General features: G+C 38.2%; 1 protein-coding gene across 5 annotated transcripts in view; it reads right to left on the reverse strand.

The window, feature by feature from the left end:
• LOC117297396 (dedicator of cytokinesis protein 7-like) overlaps positions 1 to 19,962 on the reverse strand; it is a 48,516-nt gene that overhangs the window by 9,235 nt on the left and 19,319 nt on the right. For 4 of the 5 annotated variants that reach the window (XM_033780403.1, XM_033780400.1, XM_033780402.1 and 1 more), the window contains 15 exons: positions 16,126 to 16,212; positions 14,791 to 15,007; positions 14,280 to 14,447; positions 8,618 to 8,904; positions 7,030 to 7,125; positions 6,430 to 6,570; positions 6,064 to 6,177; positions 5,278 to 5,582; positions 4,241 to 4,559; positions 3,351 to 3,533; positions 2,947 to 3,094; positions 1,699 to 1,795; positions 1,510 to 1,606; positions 1,142 to 1,276; positions 578 to 730 (listed from right to left, as the gene is read on the reverse strand). In XM_033780403.1, coding sequence (XP_033636294.1) covers positions 578 to 730; positions 1,142 to 1,276; positions 1,510 to 1,606; positions 1,699 to 1,795; positions 2,947 to 3,094; positions 3,351 to 3,533; positions 4,241 to 4,559; positions 5,278 to 5,582; positions 6,064 to 6,177; positions 6,430 to 6,570; positions 7,030 to 7,125; positions 8,618 to 8,904; positions 14,280 to 14,447; positions 14,791 to 15,007; positions 16,126 to 16,212 — 2,547 coding nt within the window. The remainder of the gene's footprint in view (positions 1 to 577; positions 731 to 1,141; positions 1,277 to 1,509; positions 1,607 to 1,698; positions 1,796 to 2,946; positions 3,095 to 3,350; positions 3,534 to 4,240; positions 4,560 to 5,277; positions 5,583 to 6,063; positions 6,178 to 6,429; positions 6,571 to 7,029; positions 7,126 to 8,617; positions 8,905 to 14,279; positions 14,448 to 14,790; positions 15,008 to 16,125; positions 16,213 to 19,962) is intronic. The other variant, XM_033780401.1, reaches the window with a different exon arrangement.

Genomic DNA, 19,962 nt, shown 5'->3' on the forward strand with positions numbered 1-19,962 from the left:
TGAACCAGCAACCTCTGGTTTAAAGTACTGGCACTCAACAGAGCTATCTAGCCCTAGATGATTCATGCATGAATAATTTCTCAGGTTTCTGAGGGTTGGTGTCCATTTGTTAATGCTGCGGCCAGAGATGCAGTTGGTACCCTATGTCACCTCGCTAAACGTAGATGGATTTTACTTTCTTGTGAAAATATGACAGTTTTTCTGTTTTCTCAGTCAGCAGACACTTTACTCAGCTGAAACTTTAACATATATTTTGATTGCATCTTTCTTTGTAATTTTGCCTGTGGATCAGCATTGCATTGACCAAAAAACAATCTATGACTCTAACAGGGGAGTTTGTTTCTAGGTTGACCATTGGTATTATTATTATTATTAATCGTTTGTTAAAATACTGCAATACAGTGGCTAAAAGCCGAAATGTTTAGCCTACAAAAAAACAGTCAGTAAAAATATAATCAAAGCACCAGCAATATATTACAAAATGTGAAATAGTTATTCAAAAAAAAACACCATCAAAACAGACGCAACAAATTTGTGACAGTACAATACTCAAAAAACTCAAAAGGTATATACTTACATTTCCAATCTCAAAGTTTTGTCTCATGAGTAAGTAGAGAGAGGCGCTAGCGTGGGATCGTACAGTGCTGATACATGAACTACAATGACTCAGGAGTCTTAGGCATAGATCAGCACATTGCTCTGTCTCTTCTTCAAATAATAACTCAGGGTACTGGAAAGATAACATTAACAAAAACTGGTCAAATGTAGGGTTGTGGGGAAAAAAAGCCAGACTTGAACCAATGACCTCCTGATTAAAGTGCCAGATAAAAGTTTAAGATATTTGGTCCTTGGGAAAAAAGTAGGAACATTTTATAGAGTACAATGGATGACCAAATGTACGCATGGTGGAGGCCTTATTGCAAATGTTGGGCTATTTAATCAAAATTTGTCAGATTTTTTCTTAGGACAAACAAACCCAGCCCCAAATCAGACTAAAGTTGGAATAAAATCATGCATGACACAGGTAACTTCAGGGCCTACAGAAAACATTGCTAGTAACTTTTTCGGCTCTATTGGTTTCATCTCCAGAAAGATAAAATAACAACAATTTATGATAGTATTCTTCAGAGTGGTCTCTTACCTTGCAAACAAGGGATCTCTGTGTAGCTAAAATATTCTGCAGCACTACAATGCTCTGGTTACAGGCTAGAGAATGAAGTAGGACTTCCATTACACCAGTCAGGCTTCCCTGTAGGTGGTCTGTACTCTGTATGGTCTGTGGCATGAATAATAGCAGATGGGATATGACAATAATAATAATAATAATAATAATAATAATAATAATAATAATAATAATAATAATAATAATAATAATAATAATAATAATAATAATAATATGGACTTATGATACGCGTACCTTCACATATTGTTTTTGTGGTTGGCTGGCCTGGTAGAGGTGCTGGTCACCTGTTCCTCATTGCCACTTACTGGCTTAGAATATACACTTACCTGCACTAGAAGTTCAATGGTGTCTAAGACGGTGAGAGAAACCTCTGTAGAGAGATGACCTTCAACATTGGCATCATACTCAAGAGCTGACCTAGGCCTGAGGAACAGTGGGAATAGAAAGGTTTATACAAAGAGCAAATCACTAGAAAAAAAAAACATAAAATAAGCTTGAGGTTTTTTTGACATTACTTTTCTGTCTGATTCTCAGTGTTCTGCTTCCAGTGGGTCTGGTCCTTGCGCCATCGCAGCTTCTCAGACTGACCGAGGGCAGGATTGAAATGTCTATCTGCATGGACAAATAATAAATGTAAAAAATTAAAACAAAATATATTCAAATAATAGAAAGACTGCATTTAGTTCTTTATTACCTAAAATCTACATTTATTTCACGATTATTGTCTACAACTATACTGTTGTCTTGTTGCAAACTAGGATTGAGTTTCACAATAAACTAGAAACAAACTACTTCAATGGGTATTAGTTAGATTATTAGTGTATGATAAAAACACCAACATCAGAGCAGGGCAGAGCTAAATAGCTCAGTTGGTGCACTGCTGGCAAGTATAGCTCAGTTGGTACAGTAAGCTTGGGCGATATCACGATATTATCGAATATCGAGATATTAATTTGGAAACGATTTCAATATCGGATGGATTTGGTTTTAATCGAAATATCGATATATCGCGATATATAGCGATCATCGCGATATATAGCGATCATCGCGATATATCGCGATATCGATAAATATTGCGATGCATTTGCTAGCTGAGACATCTTCCACCCCATAGGTTTGGAGTAAAACCAGAAGAATAGGTCATTAGAACACCTCTCTTATGCTATGACTGTCTCTTCTACAACTTTCACTTGGAGTTTGAAGACTGATGATGTCAAATTTAATTAATCGCGATTATATCGAATATCGCGATATATTGCCGGCGATATATCGTGAATAAAATAAATTGATATCGCCCAAGCTTATGGTACAGTGCTCGCAAGTTAATCCGGAGTTCAGTTTAAATCAAGCTCTGGTCAATTTTGTCTTTGTTCAAGCTCAAATAATTTTAAAACTTGGCAAAAGGCAGCACAAGATAGAGTGAAATGGAGAATTGGTGAAGAGGCTTTCCTCATGCAGTGGAGTGAAACAGGCTAGACGACAATATCATTTAACTATGGATGATGCCAAACCTGCTTCATGGTAAATAAGTTAACCCTTGGCCCAATTTCATACAGCTGCTTAAGCGCAAATAGTAGCTAAACACAACAAAACTATGTTTATCAGAACAAGGTTACCAGCCAAAATACCATGCCACATGAACAATTTGTGACTGGTAACCTGTTTGATTTTGCTTAGCATTCTGTTCTGCTTAAGCAGCTCTATGAAATTGGACCCAGGGTTAAAGGTAAAACCTGCTTCCTGGTTGTCAATGGAGTCCTTACCAAATGATCCGGATCCCTGTCTGCTATGCCTCTGCATCATCTCACTACGAGCATTAGATGTCCCTAGGATTGCATCTTCAAGACGCTGCTTCACATCATGTTTCTTTAGTGAAAGACGAGACTGCCGACGGTATATCATCTTACGACCCTGAAGTAAAAAAACCAATCGTTATAATTACGCACAATTCATATTAATCACTTGATCTCACTCGACCAGGCTTCTCAAAGCGTTCATTAGTTTTATTACATGTTTGCAGAGCTGTTTGATTTAATAGAGCCATTTATATAGTACCTTATCCGAAGGATGAAGCAATTAGAGTGAAGTGTCTTGCTTAGGACACAAGTGCGTTGTCTGGGAACAGAACCAACACTCTGATAACACCATTGGAGGTCTTGTACCCTACCTTATACTCAAAGCAACATATGCAGTAGTACAGCACATCTAGGAGTTGATTAAGGCGACTGACTGACAGAGCGACCCATGAATCCTGTAGGGTGCGTGGATCTAGATTCTTGAGAACCCAGATGAAACATAGGAGGAGATCTCGTGTTGATTCCTCGCTCAGTCTGGTGTGGCTTGGAGGTCGCTGATTGGTGGGAAAAACAAATAATAGGCAAAATAAAGTACAAGAAGGTTGATTATTTTCCTTCTCATGGTTTCACAGAAGGCATACCTCTTTGGAATATTATTGACAATTAAAAAATACATAGTTAATCTCTGCTTTTACCAAGTTTGTGTATCTCACCTACCATACGGTTAAAAACCAAGTGTTAAAATACCTCTAACTTATTTCTAAAATTATTTTTTATGCCAATTTGAGAAAAATTCATGCTACGAATCGTCTGTGCAAAAGGAGCCGTGTCTTGATTTTGAAAAAATTGTATGTCTCGGTGCATACTTGCTTTAGTATACATCAACATTATTTAAAGTGAGAAAATTAAATAAAAGTGCTGTGTTAGGAGAAACAACATTTGGTTCAGTATGAGGGCTGATTAACATGTACATACATGGTGTTGGTTCTAATAGATTTTTCGGGCATTATTTATTTTAAAAACAAAATTTTTCAAGGCCAAACGGAAAAATTGGAACCGGACAAAAGTAGAAAGAATATCATTCCTACAGACAATTTTGCTCAACAAATTCCTGCTTAACAGAAAATAATCAGGATATCAGTCAGATATTGGTATGTGACATGGTAGTTAACCTTACTACTATTAGCATAATTTTGTTGTGCTTAGCTATTTTCTGTGCTCAAGCATCTCTATGACATTGGGCCCTGGTTCAAACTAATACCTGCAGAGGTGTAGACTCAACCTTGGCATCAGATCGTGCGTACACGCTGGTCCCCGCTATTGCCATGGCAACAGTCTGATTGACAGGATTGCCGTCTATATCCGATTCATCATCCCCCATGGCGGCCGAGGGTCGATTGATGGAGTTGGCGTTCTGACAGTTAAGCTGAGGGATGGCGTCCATGACGATCCCCAAGAGGGGGAGGTAGAGAGCCGCTACCCTCATGCGGCAGTCGGTGTCCGCAAAGCGCGAGTCAGCATCGTGGGAGCTCAGGAGGTTACTGACCGTGTCTATGGCCTGATGGTGGAGGCTGCTGTTCCTGTTTCAGTCAACATAAGCAGGGATGAGAGTTGCTTAGAAACTATGAAACTATGATTACTGCCCAAGCAAGTTACTGAGTCACCAACTCTGGATGTTTCCAAGAGCAGCAGGCTCAAAGGGTCACTTTCAGCTAATCATCCACCCCCCACACAAAATGCAAAAATTATTTACTGCTTTTACTTGCACATACTTATTTTTTTTATGCCTTGAATTTTGTGTGCACCTGCTAGTTTGCACTTCGACCAATGTTCGAGTATACTCCAGAGGAGATTTCTGAAGAGTATAGGAAGATGATGAGGATAAGGTTTATTGAATGGTGGCTATTTCCAACATTTGGTAACCGCTGGAGTTCTAGATATCAAGCAATAAAGAAGTAGATCAAAGAGCAGGATTTATAAATATCAGGAGAAAAAGTAACAGTTATTTTTGTCACCAAGCAGATACAAAAATGTCTGAAACTAAAATATAAGTTTGATGAGGTACATTGAAAAGATGCCATTTATGCCTTTTGTTAACAAGATAATGTGAACTGTTGTTAAGCGCTAGAGAGACATTTATTTATGTCCGAAGAAAAAGAACAGCCACTTTCGACCCCAATGGACCCCTTACATTGGCCACCATCGCTGAGGTCAAAGGTTGCGAATTTGTGATGTCAAAATTTGTATTTCATTCACATTCTCAGGAAGTATGAACTGAGCTTAACATAACACACTTACAGAGTCTGCAGCACACAGGCAAGATCAGAGAGCAGCAGACCGGTCAAGAAGTGCTGCTGCCGAAACTCCGGAGTGAGTTGCATCAACTTAGCTTTGACAGTAGAAGGCAGCGTCGACGCTAGAGACATCATGGATGACATACTACTGATGGATGGCGTTGGGGATGGGGGACGAGAGATGTCGGTGTGTAGGAACGGGAGATTGAGGGTGACGTAGTGCTCATGACTAACGATGATACGCAAGAAGTCTAGCTTCAATTGGGCAAGACTAGTTGGGTCTGTCATGACGGTGATCTTTCCTGCAACCTGTATAAAACAAAAGTGGATTTTAAACAACCAGAACATTCTATAACTGTTTAGTGTCCAGAATATCGGATAAGAGCAGGAGAATTTTAAAATGGGGAACTCATCAATATGCATTATATATCAGCATTGTTACGTATTTTTCTTGTCCTACAATTTTCATTGGCCAATAAATTTTTGTATACACTTCTTGACTGTTGGCTGCAACAAACCGATTTTCAATACACCAATAATAACAGTATGATAATTTGCTAGTCAAACTAATCTCCACACCATGCCAGCGACGTAATCAGACTGCCCCCAGCTCAGAAACCCTGCCCCGCCCCCTACTCAAAATGAGATCAACAAAGAAAACAATTGAGCGCTAGAAACACAATTTATGTTTTTGCCCTGCTTGCCACTCCAATGAAAATGTCTGGTTATGCCACCGTGCGCACACCAATGCAGAGAAAACAACATAGTGAACCCCCTTTAAGAGACTTACCTGTTTGCAGTAGTTCCTTATGAGAGCAAAGACGTACCCTCTATCCATCAAGGACAGGAGATCCTGCAAGAAGAATGCTAAGCTGGCATTGAGTAACTGCATAGCTCGCACATCCTGAATGAAACACAAGTAAAAACAAATCAACGATGAAATTGAACAAAAGCAGTTTCATCAACACTACTGTTCAACTACCACTACACCAACCAGGGCCCAATTTCATAGAGCTGCTTAAGCACAAAATTTTGCTTAAGCACCTTGTAGTGACCGTCCGGGCTTGTCATGTTAGGCAATCTCTCATCAATTTATTTTTAAAAAAAAAAACCTTACAACAAAAGCATCCATGACATAATTTCTGTATGTACATACCTTGTTGTATCTAGCGACAATATCAGTGGTAACAATGCCAACGATGTTACTGATATCTTGACAGTAAGCTTCAGGGAACAGCCCCTTACGCAGGGAGTCAAGACGGTCCGTCTCGGCAAGATGTTGGGCCATACTCTTCACCTGAATCATAAATAATACAATTCCTTAATTAAAATACACCAGTGACACTTCATAACCAATGGGACCGTTACCACAACTTGCATATCTTGAAAATGTACGCTGTTTTAAAGAATATGACTATATTAAATTTAAACTAACTTGGATATAAGTACAACAGCTCTCGATAGTATAAAGTATTTTAAGAATCATTCCACTTCGAAAAAATGCGGTTATTAAAAAAAAATATATCACTTTTTATTCCCCAAATTTGAATCTGAAAAAGTTACTGTCAGATACGTTCCTAAGATTTTGTACTCCAATTAGGATTATTCTTCCTGCGTGAACATAACCCCTCTGGTTTTTTGGCGATGTCTCAAAAATGCTACCTGATTGTATATATACACTGTTTCTACATTTATAAAGAATTAAACCAATCGAATGGTTAAAATCATAAAGGTATTTGTTGCCATTAACACTAACCATAAGCTCAAAGAAGAACCAGGCATGATTCAAGACTTTCTCCTTTGCTGAGCCATTGGAGACAACCAGTAACAGTGCAATCTCCTCATGTACTAACTGAATACAAAGGAAACAAAAAAGGTAATAATTAGTCACTGATTGAGAACATCATGTCTGACAAGAGCCTACTTTCATGAAACTGCTTAAGCAGAAATATTGCTTCACAATTGTCTGCTAAGCAGAAAGAAGCAGGATACCAGTTACAAAATGTACATGTGACATGGTAGTTTGGCTGGTAACCTTATTCTGGTAAGAATAATTTTAAGCTTAGCTTCTTTTTGTGGTTAGAGCAGCTCTACGATTTGGGCCCTGGTCACGTTGGTTCTAACTTCAAAAAGCTGCTTAAAAACAAAAAATGTTGACGATGAAAAATGTTTGTGTACATGTAATAAATGTTATGTAATGTACATGTATCTTCAAACACACCACTAAATTAGTGTTACTAAGTAAGATCAATTAATAAATTTGTTAAAATACGTCAACCATTTTATCAAGAAAAGTTACAAAGTTTGTTAAATGTAGTAGTGTACTAAAGGTCATAAGAAGTGTGGGTATACATTGAAGCAACTTTTTAAGTTAAAGTTTCATGTTAATAGGCTGTGCAAGTCTAGTATGTACTTCAATATGGGGAGCTGTTAAAAAAGTACCAATCACACCCATTGAACCAATGTCATGAACGTACCTGGGAAAAAGGTTCAAAAAGTGTTTGAATACGAAGGGTCAGATTGAGAGTTCAGGGGTGTCTGTTTTAGTCAACAGTATTCAGTGCTCTATTGGATTTGAACCTCAGACCTCTTGATTAACAAGCTGGGGGCTCTACCCACTGGACTATTCAGCCTTGGCCCTTTTTTACTTCAGTTGGTAGAGTGCTTGCATGTTAATCCAGAGGTCTTATGTTCAAATCTCAATCTAGTCATTTTGTCTTTGTTCACCCCAAAGTGATCTAAAATTTACCCAGTCAGTTTCCAGTGTGGTTAATTACTTTAGAATAATATTTAAGAATATTATGTTAATAGCGATCCAACTCCAGTATATAGAAAAGTTTGCGGTAACACCATGTAATAACAATCTCTAAATGAGTTGGGGTGGTTCTGAAAAGAACCGTTGGATTAACTCGACGTTTCGATCAGTATGCTCTGATCGTCTTCTGGAGAATGCTGGACTCTGATGCTGCATGCTGCTTAAGTACTGGGAGGCGGATCAGCGGTGATGCATGAAGGCGGGAAATAGGGGCGGGAAGTGAACTCGATGATGCGTGGTGAAACCTGTTGTGGAGCCTTGGGTGGTGTGTGGGGGGTGTGTGCTCACTGAACCGTGTCAGTAGGAACAAGCACGGGGGATAGTGAGTATACAAGTATCCAGTATACAAGTACAGAAACGGTATCAAACGTGTGACAATTATTTGCTGTTTTCTCAAAATGTGCAACAAAATGTTTAATCAGTTAGTTTGCTATGTTACTTAAATATTAGTGATTGGAAAGAAATATAAACTCTCCTACAAACTAATGATATTCCACCACTTTTATAATAAAGCATCCTATTCCAGTACCTTCTTCGGTGGCACACGACCACCGAGACCCATCACCGGTACATTGCCCATCCCAGTGTTATTCAAAAGACTTGAGCGACTGAACGAGTGAGCATTGTAGCGGTCGCTGCCAAATCGTCCATGGATCATTCCTTCAAGATCCTCCTCAGGTGAGCCCGGTCCAGACAGGCTGGAGCTACTTGTACTTGAGAACATCGAGGCTCGTTGGTTGACGTTGAAACTGCTGGATCTAGCCACCGTACCGTAGTTACCTAGACGGAATTTGCCAAGGGGAGGCGGCGAGAAGCCTGTAGTAGATAGTGAAAAGTGGTCTACTTAATGAAATGGTTAAAGATAGAACACTGTTAGTAAGTCCTTGTATCATGCACTGGTTTGGGGAATTTTTTTAATGAGGTATCACCTTACATCACAAGACCGACTGATTTAGGCTGTCCACCCAAATTAACTGCCACCAGGGGCACAATGCCACCTTCTCATGGAGCTGAAACAGGGTTACCCACTTCACAGTTCGTAAGTTTTTTACACTTGACTACTTCTGGCTCCAAAGGTGCTGTGGGTTCGTGTGTAATTTATATTTTGTGTGTATTTTGTCTTAATTCCATTAAGCCAACTGTGAGCCAATAAACTTCCACCCAATAGATCGCTAAGCAAAAACCTGTCAGCCAGTAGATTGCTAACCAATAAACCATCAGCCAATTGATTGCCAGCCAATAAACTGCCAGCCAGTTAACTGTCAGCCAATAAAGAGTAGACCACCAGCCAATAAAGAGTGGCATACAGAGAACAAAATGGCAATTGGTGATGAAGCCATTGAGCTTTAGAGTGGATTCACACAAAAATTTAAAGTGATACGGCCATGCTGTTTTCTCAAACATTGTGTGCAAAACATTTAAAGATAAGTCATTTGAAATAACAGGTCTAATAATGGGAGACTTTATGGAACACTAGGTGGCAGCAGACCTACCAGGTAAATTCTTGGAAAGAACTTTATAAAAGATGACAAATTTCCTTCATATACAGGTATGCGGCATGTCTGCTACCACATAAGAATCCCAAAGTCTCTTAGTTTGTATTTGCTCCCATGGGCAGGGGGGAGTGGATGCAACTTTCATGCTAAGCAAAGGAAATATTCTGACTTAGGGCAGGCCTGAAATAACACAGAGGCCACGGAGGACATGGCATCTGTTGCCCAGGGCCCAATTTCATAGAGCTGCTAAGCACAAAAGTTTGCTTAGCATGAAATTTCTTCCTTGATTAAAACAGGCTTACCAAACAAATTACCACTTATTGCATGTTGCTTGTTACTGGTATTCAGTTGTTTGCTTATCCTGAAAATCACGTGGAAATTTGGTTGGTAATCCTGTTTTCATCGAGGCAAAAATTTCATGCTAAGCAAATTTGTGTGCTTAGCAGCTCTATGAAATTGGGCCCTGGTCTTGAGCCACATCAAGTATTAGATTTTTGAATGGATGTACCCTTTGCAAAATGAAAAATGTCTTGCCCTCTTAAAGACCAAACTCCAGGCCTATTTGGATGCTAAGTAAATGTCTTTTGTGACATTCTGTGCACAAGATAGGAATCAGTGCATCACAGGTGCTTCTTATATACCAAACAACAAACTGAACATCCCATAGTATTGACCCCTTGCACGCGCGTCACACGCGGCGACTGATGCCACGCTCACCATGTTGGTGGTCAATAGGTTTACGTGTAAACGCTGCGTCACCTAAAAATGCGCACATTACTGAATAACACACGTTGACGTTGACCACCAAAATGGCGCATCCAAGATTATTCTGATGATGACGTCAGGTGAAATGGGTCAATACTTGACACTGCTATCTGTCAAGGTGATAGGACCGATTTTAGGCCGATGAAATTTAGATTAAAATAGCTTTTCTTATAGACTCGGTGACAATATAAGCACACAAAAAACTATCATATGATAAGTGATGGTTGGTTAAGAACAATAACAATGAACTAATGTCAGAATTCCAATATTTTCTAATGTCCATAATCTCCATTTACAAACAATTTTGCATCTAGCATGTATTTTTAGCATTATCCGTGGCGTGTGCAAAGAGTTGAGTATGATTTTGTTTTGAACATCACTCAGCTGTCAAAATTCAGAGAAACGGTTCCAAACACAATGAATTCTTTCAAACTGCCTATGCAACTTTCTGGAATAAAAATAATTACCGGGAAATACACATTTACATACATGACACCAAAATGAACCAATCATGAACCAATGGAACCAATGAAACATTAAACGTAAAACCTTAAACCTAAATGTATAACCATAGTTATGATATGGAATTTTGACCGTTTACTGTTTTATGTATTTTGTTGTTTGCTGTCATTATTTACACCAAACTCAAGTATCAGTCACGTCTTTGAACCTCAAGTCTTCGTCTCAAATTGTTTTTAGTCTCATTCTTAGGATGTCCAGGTTTCAATTACAACACTATTAAGCGATATGCCATCCCCTTGCTAAATGAAATGATACTGTATGTACACCATGTTGAAATGTTCAACTAAAATGACACCCTAATTGCATTTACAGACAATCAATGAAAAGATTAAAGTCATTATTTATAGTATTAGTCATATTATTGTAGTGTCTGAACTTGTCTTGGTCTTGGTTTCAATATAGTTGTTTAAAGGCAGTGGACACTATTGGTAATTACTCAAAATAATTATTAGCATAAAACCTTTCTTGGTGACGAGTAATAGGGAAAGGTTGATGGTATAAAACATTGTGAGAAACGGCTCCCTCTGAAGTGCCATAGTTTTTGAGAAAGAAGTAATTTTCCACGAATTTGATTTCGAGACCTCAGATTTAGAACTTGAGGTCTCGAAATCAACCATCTAAACGCACACAACGTCGTGTGACAAGGGTATTTTATTCTTTCATTATTATCTCGCAACTTTGACGACCAATTGAGCTCAAATTTTCACAGGTTTGTTATTTTATGCATATGTTGAGATAAACCAACTGTGAAGGCTAGTCTTTGACAATTACCAATAGTGTCCACTGCCTGTGCATGTAATTCTTGGGACTTCCAGATTTTCAACTAAAACACATATCTAAATGAAATGACACAATGTACATGTACACAATTACACCAGGGGATCTACAGTTGAAATGTTCATCTGAAATGACACCATTGTGAATGAATCTGCTAGGGTCAAAGGTCATTAACTACTCAAAACATCAGGTCATTAACTACTCAAAACATCAGGTCATTAACTACTCAAAACATCAGGTCATTAACTACTCAAAACATCAGGTCATTAACTACTCAAAACATCAGGTCATTAACTACTCAAAACATCAGGTCATTAACTACTCAAAACATCAGGTCATTAACTACTCAAAACATCAGGTCATTAACTAATTTTTGCTACCATATGTAGGTCCTTTTGGTTGATACAGTTTGCAACAGCTAATTCTATTTTCAAAAATGACACCACCTACACATAAGCAACTATTATTCATTGTCTATACAGATAAAGAATTTAAATAAGGCTGAAGTACTGTTCTCTACAATCGAGCACTGAACAGCTCTATAGACCTTATGCACATGACGCCATTTCAGAAGGGCGCCCTCAACTAGAGGTCAAAAGAAGGTTGTTCATTGGCCAATATTGTGCGCCATGTGTACAAATCTGTGTGTCTCGATTGTTTCGTCACCGTTTTCCTCTAAGATGGCCACTGGATGACGTTAATGCATAAGGTCTAATGGCTAAGTTTAAACTAACTATTTTAATGTACCCTACATTTTCATAAGCTATGCTTTGCTATTGGTCAACCTGCCATCATGTGCTATGTATTAACTATCGGGGGACCAGAAGGGACGAGGGGGTGTAGGGGTGTGACACCCACATCCCTCAAGACTGAGGAGTTACACCAAGCCAAAGTAGGGCATGGCCTCAGTTGCCCGTTCTTGGCCATGGTGCATCTTCAAAAGTTTTTCATAAACTTTAGACTTTTCAATGGAAGTGCCCTTTCCTAAATGAAATGACCTTGCCCTCTCAAAGATGAAATTCCACCTATGCTCCCAAATATTTGTTTACAGTCGGCATTTTGAGCATCCAGACATAAATTCAGTCATTGATTTTTACCATCTAAAAAAAAGAAGCTGTTTGTTGCTTTGATAATACTGAATAGTGATGGGATGCGTGCTTCACATGCATAGCTTGTTTTCTTGAAAAAGTGAAAACAATAGTCGTTGGTGAAATACCTAAGAGAACATACCAGTTGGCAAATTTGTTTTCATACACCCATAAAAAAAATCAGCTTATATACGCCTTTCGCTTACACCAGTGCACAGGCTCACAGTGTTTCAATTCAAGGATTGTTTATACACGGTGTTTCAGCAAAAATTTTGAGAAGTGCAAAAATCATGTCACTTTATTTTGTTCAAATAAATAAGTATCGGAACTAAATATTGGAAACTGGATCAAATGAATGAGTATAATGTTAATGAAAACCAACTCAATGGGAAAAGAACAGGTAAAATTGAGGAGAATTTGTTGAGAGATGATGAGGAAAAGTTGTCTATTGGAATCTAAGGCTAAAGAGAAACTATGATTCTGGCAAAGGTACCAATTCTACCTCGACAATTTTTAAATGTTGTGAACGGTCTGAACTTAAAAGTGAATACAAAGAATCAAGCCACAACCCATGAAGAAAACAACACAACAATTCACACCACTGTTAGTAAGTAAGATAATTTGACAACAAACAGAAATTGGTTGATAGTTAATATTTATCCTTGTGTACTTACCATTATAAGATGTGTCCATTGTAGACAAAGTGGGTTAAAAATGCAAACAAAAACAAATGCAGACACGTTCATCAGTTATCAAATGTCTTATCAATTGTGCCAATTCTTTCATGTTCTTTTCAGCATACCGTAATCAAAGAAATACAATTTTCAGTTTAATTAAAAAATGATTGCATATAAACTATAAAAACTCTTGTTAGATACTTCAAATTGTTTTATCACGTTATGTGTTCATTATGGGACAGGTTTCTACATTGCCTTGGGTTTATTTGGGCAATAAAAAGTGTTTGAATTGTTGTTAAAAAATTAATATGATTTAAAAGTACAATATAATGATCCGCACAAACATGTCTCAAGTTTGTGTGTTTTTCCTTTTACATTGTGAACTACTTTGTAATACGATCTGCCATTTTGTCCTCATCCCGCGGAAGTGAAGTTCATAACAATCCACTAAAAGCTTAAGTAGTAGTCCTGGCTGATTTTCTACCTTCCGCTCAGGTAGTAGTTAAAAAGCATGACAGTTCTTTTTAGAACTGAGAAGTCTCCCGAATTCAGATAATATACTCCGCGATAGTAAAATATAAAGCAAGACAGTTCTCTAAAGAACAAATTAACCTGGCAAGTAGACACATATATGGTGCTACGACAAACCAAATATATAAAATGGCAAACCTTGTTAATCCATGGAAAAATTGTCAGAGTTCAATCATTTTTAATCTTACAAGTCAGATGCTACTACTATCACTTCATTCCATGGTCGCATACATTTTTTGGCGGTGGGTTTTAGATGCAATGGGACCTCATAAATCTTCGTGAAATAATTCAGCTCTTATTGAATCCAAAAAAGCAACTAAATACTGTTCACTAACCTTGAACCACAGTGCCATCATCAGTGTCTGGTGGTCGGAAGTAATACTGGATGTAGGAGCAGAGAAGGGAATTACGACCATGGTTGTCTTGGCCCTTGTCTAATAAGATGTGAATACGGTCAACGATCTCAGCTACGGTGTCGAAACAAAGCTGTCCGACATGGTCAACTATTTAAGAAAAAGGGTAAAAAAAAATACCAGAAATGAATTTAAGTTTGACAACAACCAGAATGACTTATATTTCAATGGAGTAAATAATTTCACCTGAATTCTGTATTGTGCAAAAATTATGGTGCACTGTGCTTTTGCTGTGGTGCCCTGTGAAAGATTCCTGTACAATTCTATATTTCCCTCATAGACACGATATAGAGGTAGGTCTACCCGTACCAGAGGATAATTGCTGGGCCCCTTCGATAGTGAAGTTAAAAAACCTGAGAACATCAACACATAAAGTGAGAATTGGTTGAGAACCAGGTCCATAAAACAATAATTTATTACTGTATGGCCTTACCGAACTGTCCACCAATGATAGGAGGTCTTACGATCATCAGGATTAGTTTATCGAGTATGATGGGGAGGAATTTGACGAGGGGTTCAGCTACAGCATTATTCAGTTCCATGATGCTCTTGACCAGCTTGGCTTTCATGTCCTGTTCTCCGATACTCCGAGGGATCTTGCCCTCTTCCACGTTGTGACAACGACTCAGGAACTTGTCCACATATTCATCCTTTGATTGAACAGGAATCACAAACAAGAAATTCAGATTACTATGGCGACTTTTGGGATGCTAGGTGGCAGTAGACTCTCCGAGCAAATACAACTGGGTCCAATATCATTATTCCTTCACTATTTGGGTAAAGAAGAGTTTCGTATCAATTGTATTCACATTCAATATTGGTCTAGCTCCTACTTATTGTATGTTATTCCTAATTAAGCCCACTGACAGTTCTCGCAATCTGCGTTCTTCTTCTTAGGACATCTATTGGTTGTGGCACCTGCTGCTAAAACATAGGATTCCAACTGTCTCTAGCTACCAGGCAACTATCTCTAGCTACCGGGCAACTGTCTCTAGCTACCAGGCAACTGTCTCTAGCTACCGGGCAACTGTTCTTTAGCTACCGGCCAACTATCTCTAGCTATCGGGCAACTGTCTCTAGCTACCAGGCAACTGTCTCTAACTACCGGGCAACTGTCTCTAGCTACCGGGCAACTGTCTCTAGCTACCGGGCAACTGTCTCTAGCTACCGGGCAACTGTCTCTAGCTACCGGGCAACTGCCTCTAGCTACCGGGCAACTGTCTCTAGCTACCAGGTAACTGTCTCTAGCTACCCGGGCAACTGTCTCTAGCTACCGGGCAACTGCCTCTAGCTACAGGGCAACTGTCTCTAGCTACCGGGCAACTGTCTCTAGCTACCCGGGCAACTGTCTCTAGCTACCGGGCAACTGCCTCTAGCTACCGGGCAACTGTCTCTAGCTACCGGGCAACTGTCTCTAGCTACCGGGCAACTGTCTTTAGCTACCGGGCAACTGTCTTTAGCTACCGGGCAACTGTCTCTAGCTACCGGGCAACTGTCTTTAGCTACCGGGCAACTGTCTCTAGCTACCGGGCAACTGTCTTTAGCTACCGGGCAACTGTCTTTAGCTACCGGGCAACTGTCTTTAGCTACCGGGCAACTGCCTTTAGGTATCAATGGTCTAGAATCGGCCAAAATTGTGGGTTCAGATCCCACCTGAGTAATATGCCTGTGGGATTCAGGAAAAATGGTGAGTATACAGTGATTTAGACACAACATGAGTAAAACCAAACATTATAGGTTTTGAATTGAAATGGCTTTTCTTTCCTACCTGAGCATGTATGGAGGAGACGGCTTTGACTGCAACATTAAACAGCGGTTTGTGGCCGTCCACCCAACGCATTGTTGGCAACTGAACCTAGAAAATCAAAGACATTAATGTGAAGAGAGAAACAGGAAAAACAGGAAATTAAAAAAAAGTTTCATTTTTTGTTAAACTGTAAAAACACAGTGATGTTACTTTTTTTAACTGACGACAAACAAATTTGTTTCATGATATAGGAAAAAAAATGTGTTTCACTTTTACAACCCAGTAAATGACAATTTGCAGTAAATAGTATCGTTATTTTTAACACTTTTAATTGTAAGTATATAGAGTGGTATGTTGTGATGTGGTTTTTTGTGTTTTTATTTCACACCGGAAAAAAAGATATTTCATTTTCTTTTTAACATGACAGGTAAAATATTGAATTTTACTGAATTAAAATCTTCCAAAATTGAAATAGTCTTTCTTTTTACAACAAAGACTTTTTCTTAATTTAGTTTAGTTATGTTTCTACACTAATGAAGTTACAAAGTATCTTAAGTGCGATCAGAGCTTTGTAAAAACAAATTCAAGAAATAATTATTAAACTTCTTTGATCTTGCTCACTAGTTTCAAGAGTTTGCAGCTATGTGTAATAGCTGCACCCTGACTTGACAGGAAGTAAAGGCCCTGTCACACATTGACAATGTATGCCAATAAGTTACGGGTAAGGTTTGTAAAAGTTAAGAGCACGCTGAAATACGCTGATATACGTTGTTGTAAGGCGAGGTCGTCGAGAAATGTTGTATGCACACAAATTCTCAACGTATGCCAGCGTATGGCTCATAAATTCCACATAAGTTGTAGGTAAGTTATATGTTCGTTGACACACGTTCACATTGACACATGTTCACACGTTATATTTTTTATATACGCTCAAAATTGAAAAATCCATCGATAGTTCAGCGTATGCAAGCGTTTTTGAGAAATTTGTATACAGTACATCGGCATACCCTGAATAAAATGTCAAAGTGTGACAGGGCCTTTCGAGCCATAATTTAAAACACTCAAGAATAAAAATGAATTTCTATTTGGAAGATAAAGATTTGAGAACTATATATATTTTGTCTCTACTCTTGAATGAATTCATCTCTACGTCAGGATTGTGAACAAACAATTTGTCTACAGTGGTTTTGTACACTGTCTTTAAAACACGGACAGTCAATCAAGCCAAACAGTGGTGAGCTGTGAACAAACATAGTGACAGACAGGGTGACACAATCTGTGGCAAAATAGTGAGGCAATCCATGATGTACACAGTGACGCAAACGATTATTTGTTCCAAAGTGCTGAAAAGTATGTTAAAATGGTAATTTCCCATCTAAATTCTCAACAATATTTACAACACATTTAAGAAGTTGAAAGTGCTTCAAATTTACCATTCAAGATGCATAAAGAAATCCCAATAGGTTTTACACAAATTAAATTCTAAAATACATGTATCTCTATTAATCACAATAAAAAACAACTAATATAAGTGAAATTTTTGACAACAAGCGAATACTATATTATAAGTTGCAGAAGTGTTGAATTAATCATATTATCTGTTAATAGGATTCAATGTTTTGCTAACATTCGACGGTCCATGCCAACCAGGGCGGTTTGTTTATCCAAAATGAAAAGGTCTATCCCACAAGATTTGTCTGGACTGGCCTCCAGCATACAATTTTTGAGCACCCAGCATTTTTTCCAGTCACTCCCATGGCTAGTGACATAACCACCATACAATCCACTGTTAAATACAATGAAGAAACAGCCATTTACTCCAAATAAAAGCAAAGTTGTAATGTTAAATGTAATGTTAATCCAACGCTACCTGCAGGAAGCCAACAAAACTGCTGCGTTAAGGTCTTTAAAATTAATTTACCACTTTGATGATAAACAAAAAGTCTGCCACCGTAAAGAGCCACACTTTTACAAAAGAAAGACAAAATAATCCTTCAATTATTTTAATTGTTGATATTTGATAATTCATGATAAATTCATAATTCAAAGGAAATGTTGATGTGGTATTAGTGGAAGAAAACCACCAAAATTGATAATGATTCCTGACTATGAATATAAAACCAATGTTCCTTGGATATGTTTAATGAAAAAATCAATGACTTAGATCACACATTTCACAAAGTCAAATATTTGTATGACTTAAGTTTACTTCAATGTACAGCACAAACTGTGTGGGCCTATCAGTGAGCCTCATCACAGATTAGAATAATGTGCACGTGTACACCACTTTGAATACAGTCGAAGCAGTCAATGTATACTAGAAACTACATGTGTACTTGATATTGAAAAAATGAACTTGGAGGAAAATGTGCTGTATAGAGTTTTTTTATGAGAGATCGCTTAAACTTGGAAGGCCGGAAGGCCATTTGAAGGCGAGGGCTACACTTACAGGAACACGTTGCCTTGGATCGGTCGAGTTGGTCTTTGAAAAGCAATTGTAACCGTTTGTTATAAAATGCATATAGGTAGAAAGATGTTGTCAAAATAGAATACAATGATCCACACAAAAAAGGCCTTGAAATTGCACGGTTTTCCTTTTACCTCATCAACTAATACGGTCGGCCATTTATGGGAGTCAAATTTTTGACTCCCATAAATGGCCGACTTTTTAGTTCGCAAAGTAAAAGGAAAACCACGCAATTTCGAGGCAAATTTGTATGGATCATTGTATTCTACTTTTAAAACATCTTTCTAATCATATGCATTTTATAACAAACGGTTATAAACGCTTTTTATAGACCAACTCCTCCGATCCAAGGCAACGTGTCCCTTTAACTGATTTGGGCTATCAACCCAAATCAACTGCCACAGTTGATTTAGATCACATTGCCACGAAACAGTGTTTCCCCTTTCACAGTCTGTAAGGACGTAGGCATGGGTATCATCCACTGTAGGAGTCTAGCTGGTAGAGCAGAATGCACTACCTCCTGATGTTGTTAGATACCGTGAGTGTCATGACCAGTTATCAAACCCACACTCGGCTACTACCAACATCACCAAAGCTTGGGTCTGGTGAACTAGACCAATCGGCCATGACACATAACCTATTATTTACACTCTAAATTCCTACTCATGCTTGTAAATGAACAAGGCTCTACTTTAAACCCCGTACAAACTTGCAAATCCTTTTTCTGTCATGCTTCTAAGACCTTGTGGTAATGGTAATTTTTCAGGCAGTTTTTAATCATCGAGAGAAGAAAATCAAACTTCCAAAAAGAAATGTTGTCTACTTCATAAAATCAGCTGGAGTTTCTATTAAAAAAACCTAACTGGAATAACACTATTTACAGATGATTTGTCGCTTTGATGACAGTTTTTAAACCTTTTGCCTTACCCTGGACGGCCCCTGCCAACAAAGAATTATGTCCGAAGATTTAAAATAAATAATAAATAAATACTAAAACCCCTAGCTGAACAAGTACCTAGGGCTTAAGTTTCTGCTGCATTTTATCATTTATTCAACACAAAAAATTAGGGGATACAAACAGTTTTTTTAAATGTGCAGATGACAAGTCTTTTAGTAGATGTAAGCGGAAGTTTGTGAATACCTAAGCAATAACCAGGCACAATTTCATAAAACCGTTCACCAATAAGCACATTTTAGTATTGGCTATAGACCTTTCAACTGACCACCATTTTGTATGGCCAGCCACGGGAATCACAAAACGTACAACTTGTTCGAAAGAAGTTTGCTCTTTAAATCAAACATTTAAACCTTTTTTTAAGAAGAAAACGCTTTTTTGTTTTGGGTAGCAGTTATCAGTATTATTTGCCATTCTAAAGCATTTGTTTGCAGTG

This window comes from Asterias rubens, chromosome 12 (genome assembly GCF_902459465.1).
Source record: "Asterias rubens chromosome 12, eAstRub1.3, whole genome shotgun sequence".
Classification (NCBI taxonomy): domain Eukaryota; kingdom Metazoa; phylum Echinodermata; class Asteroidea; order Forcipulatida; family Asteriidae; genus Asterias; species Asterias rubens.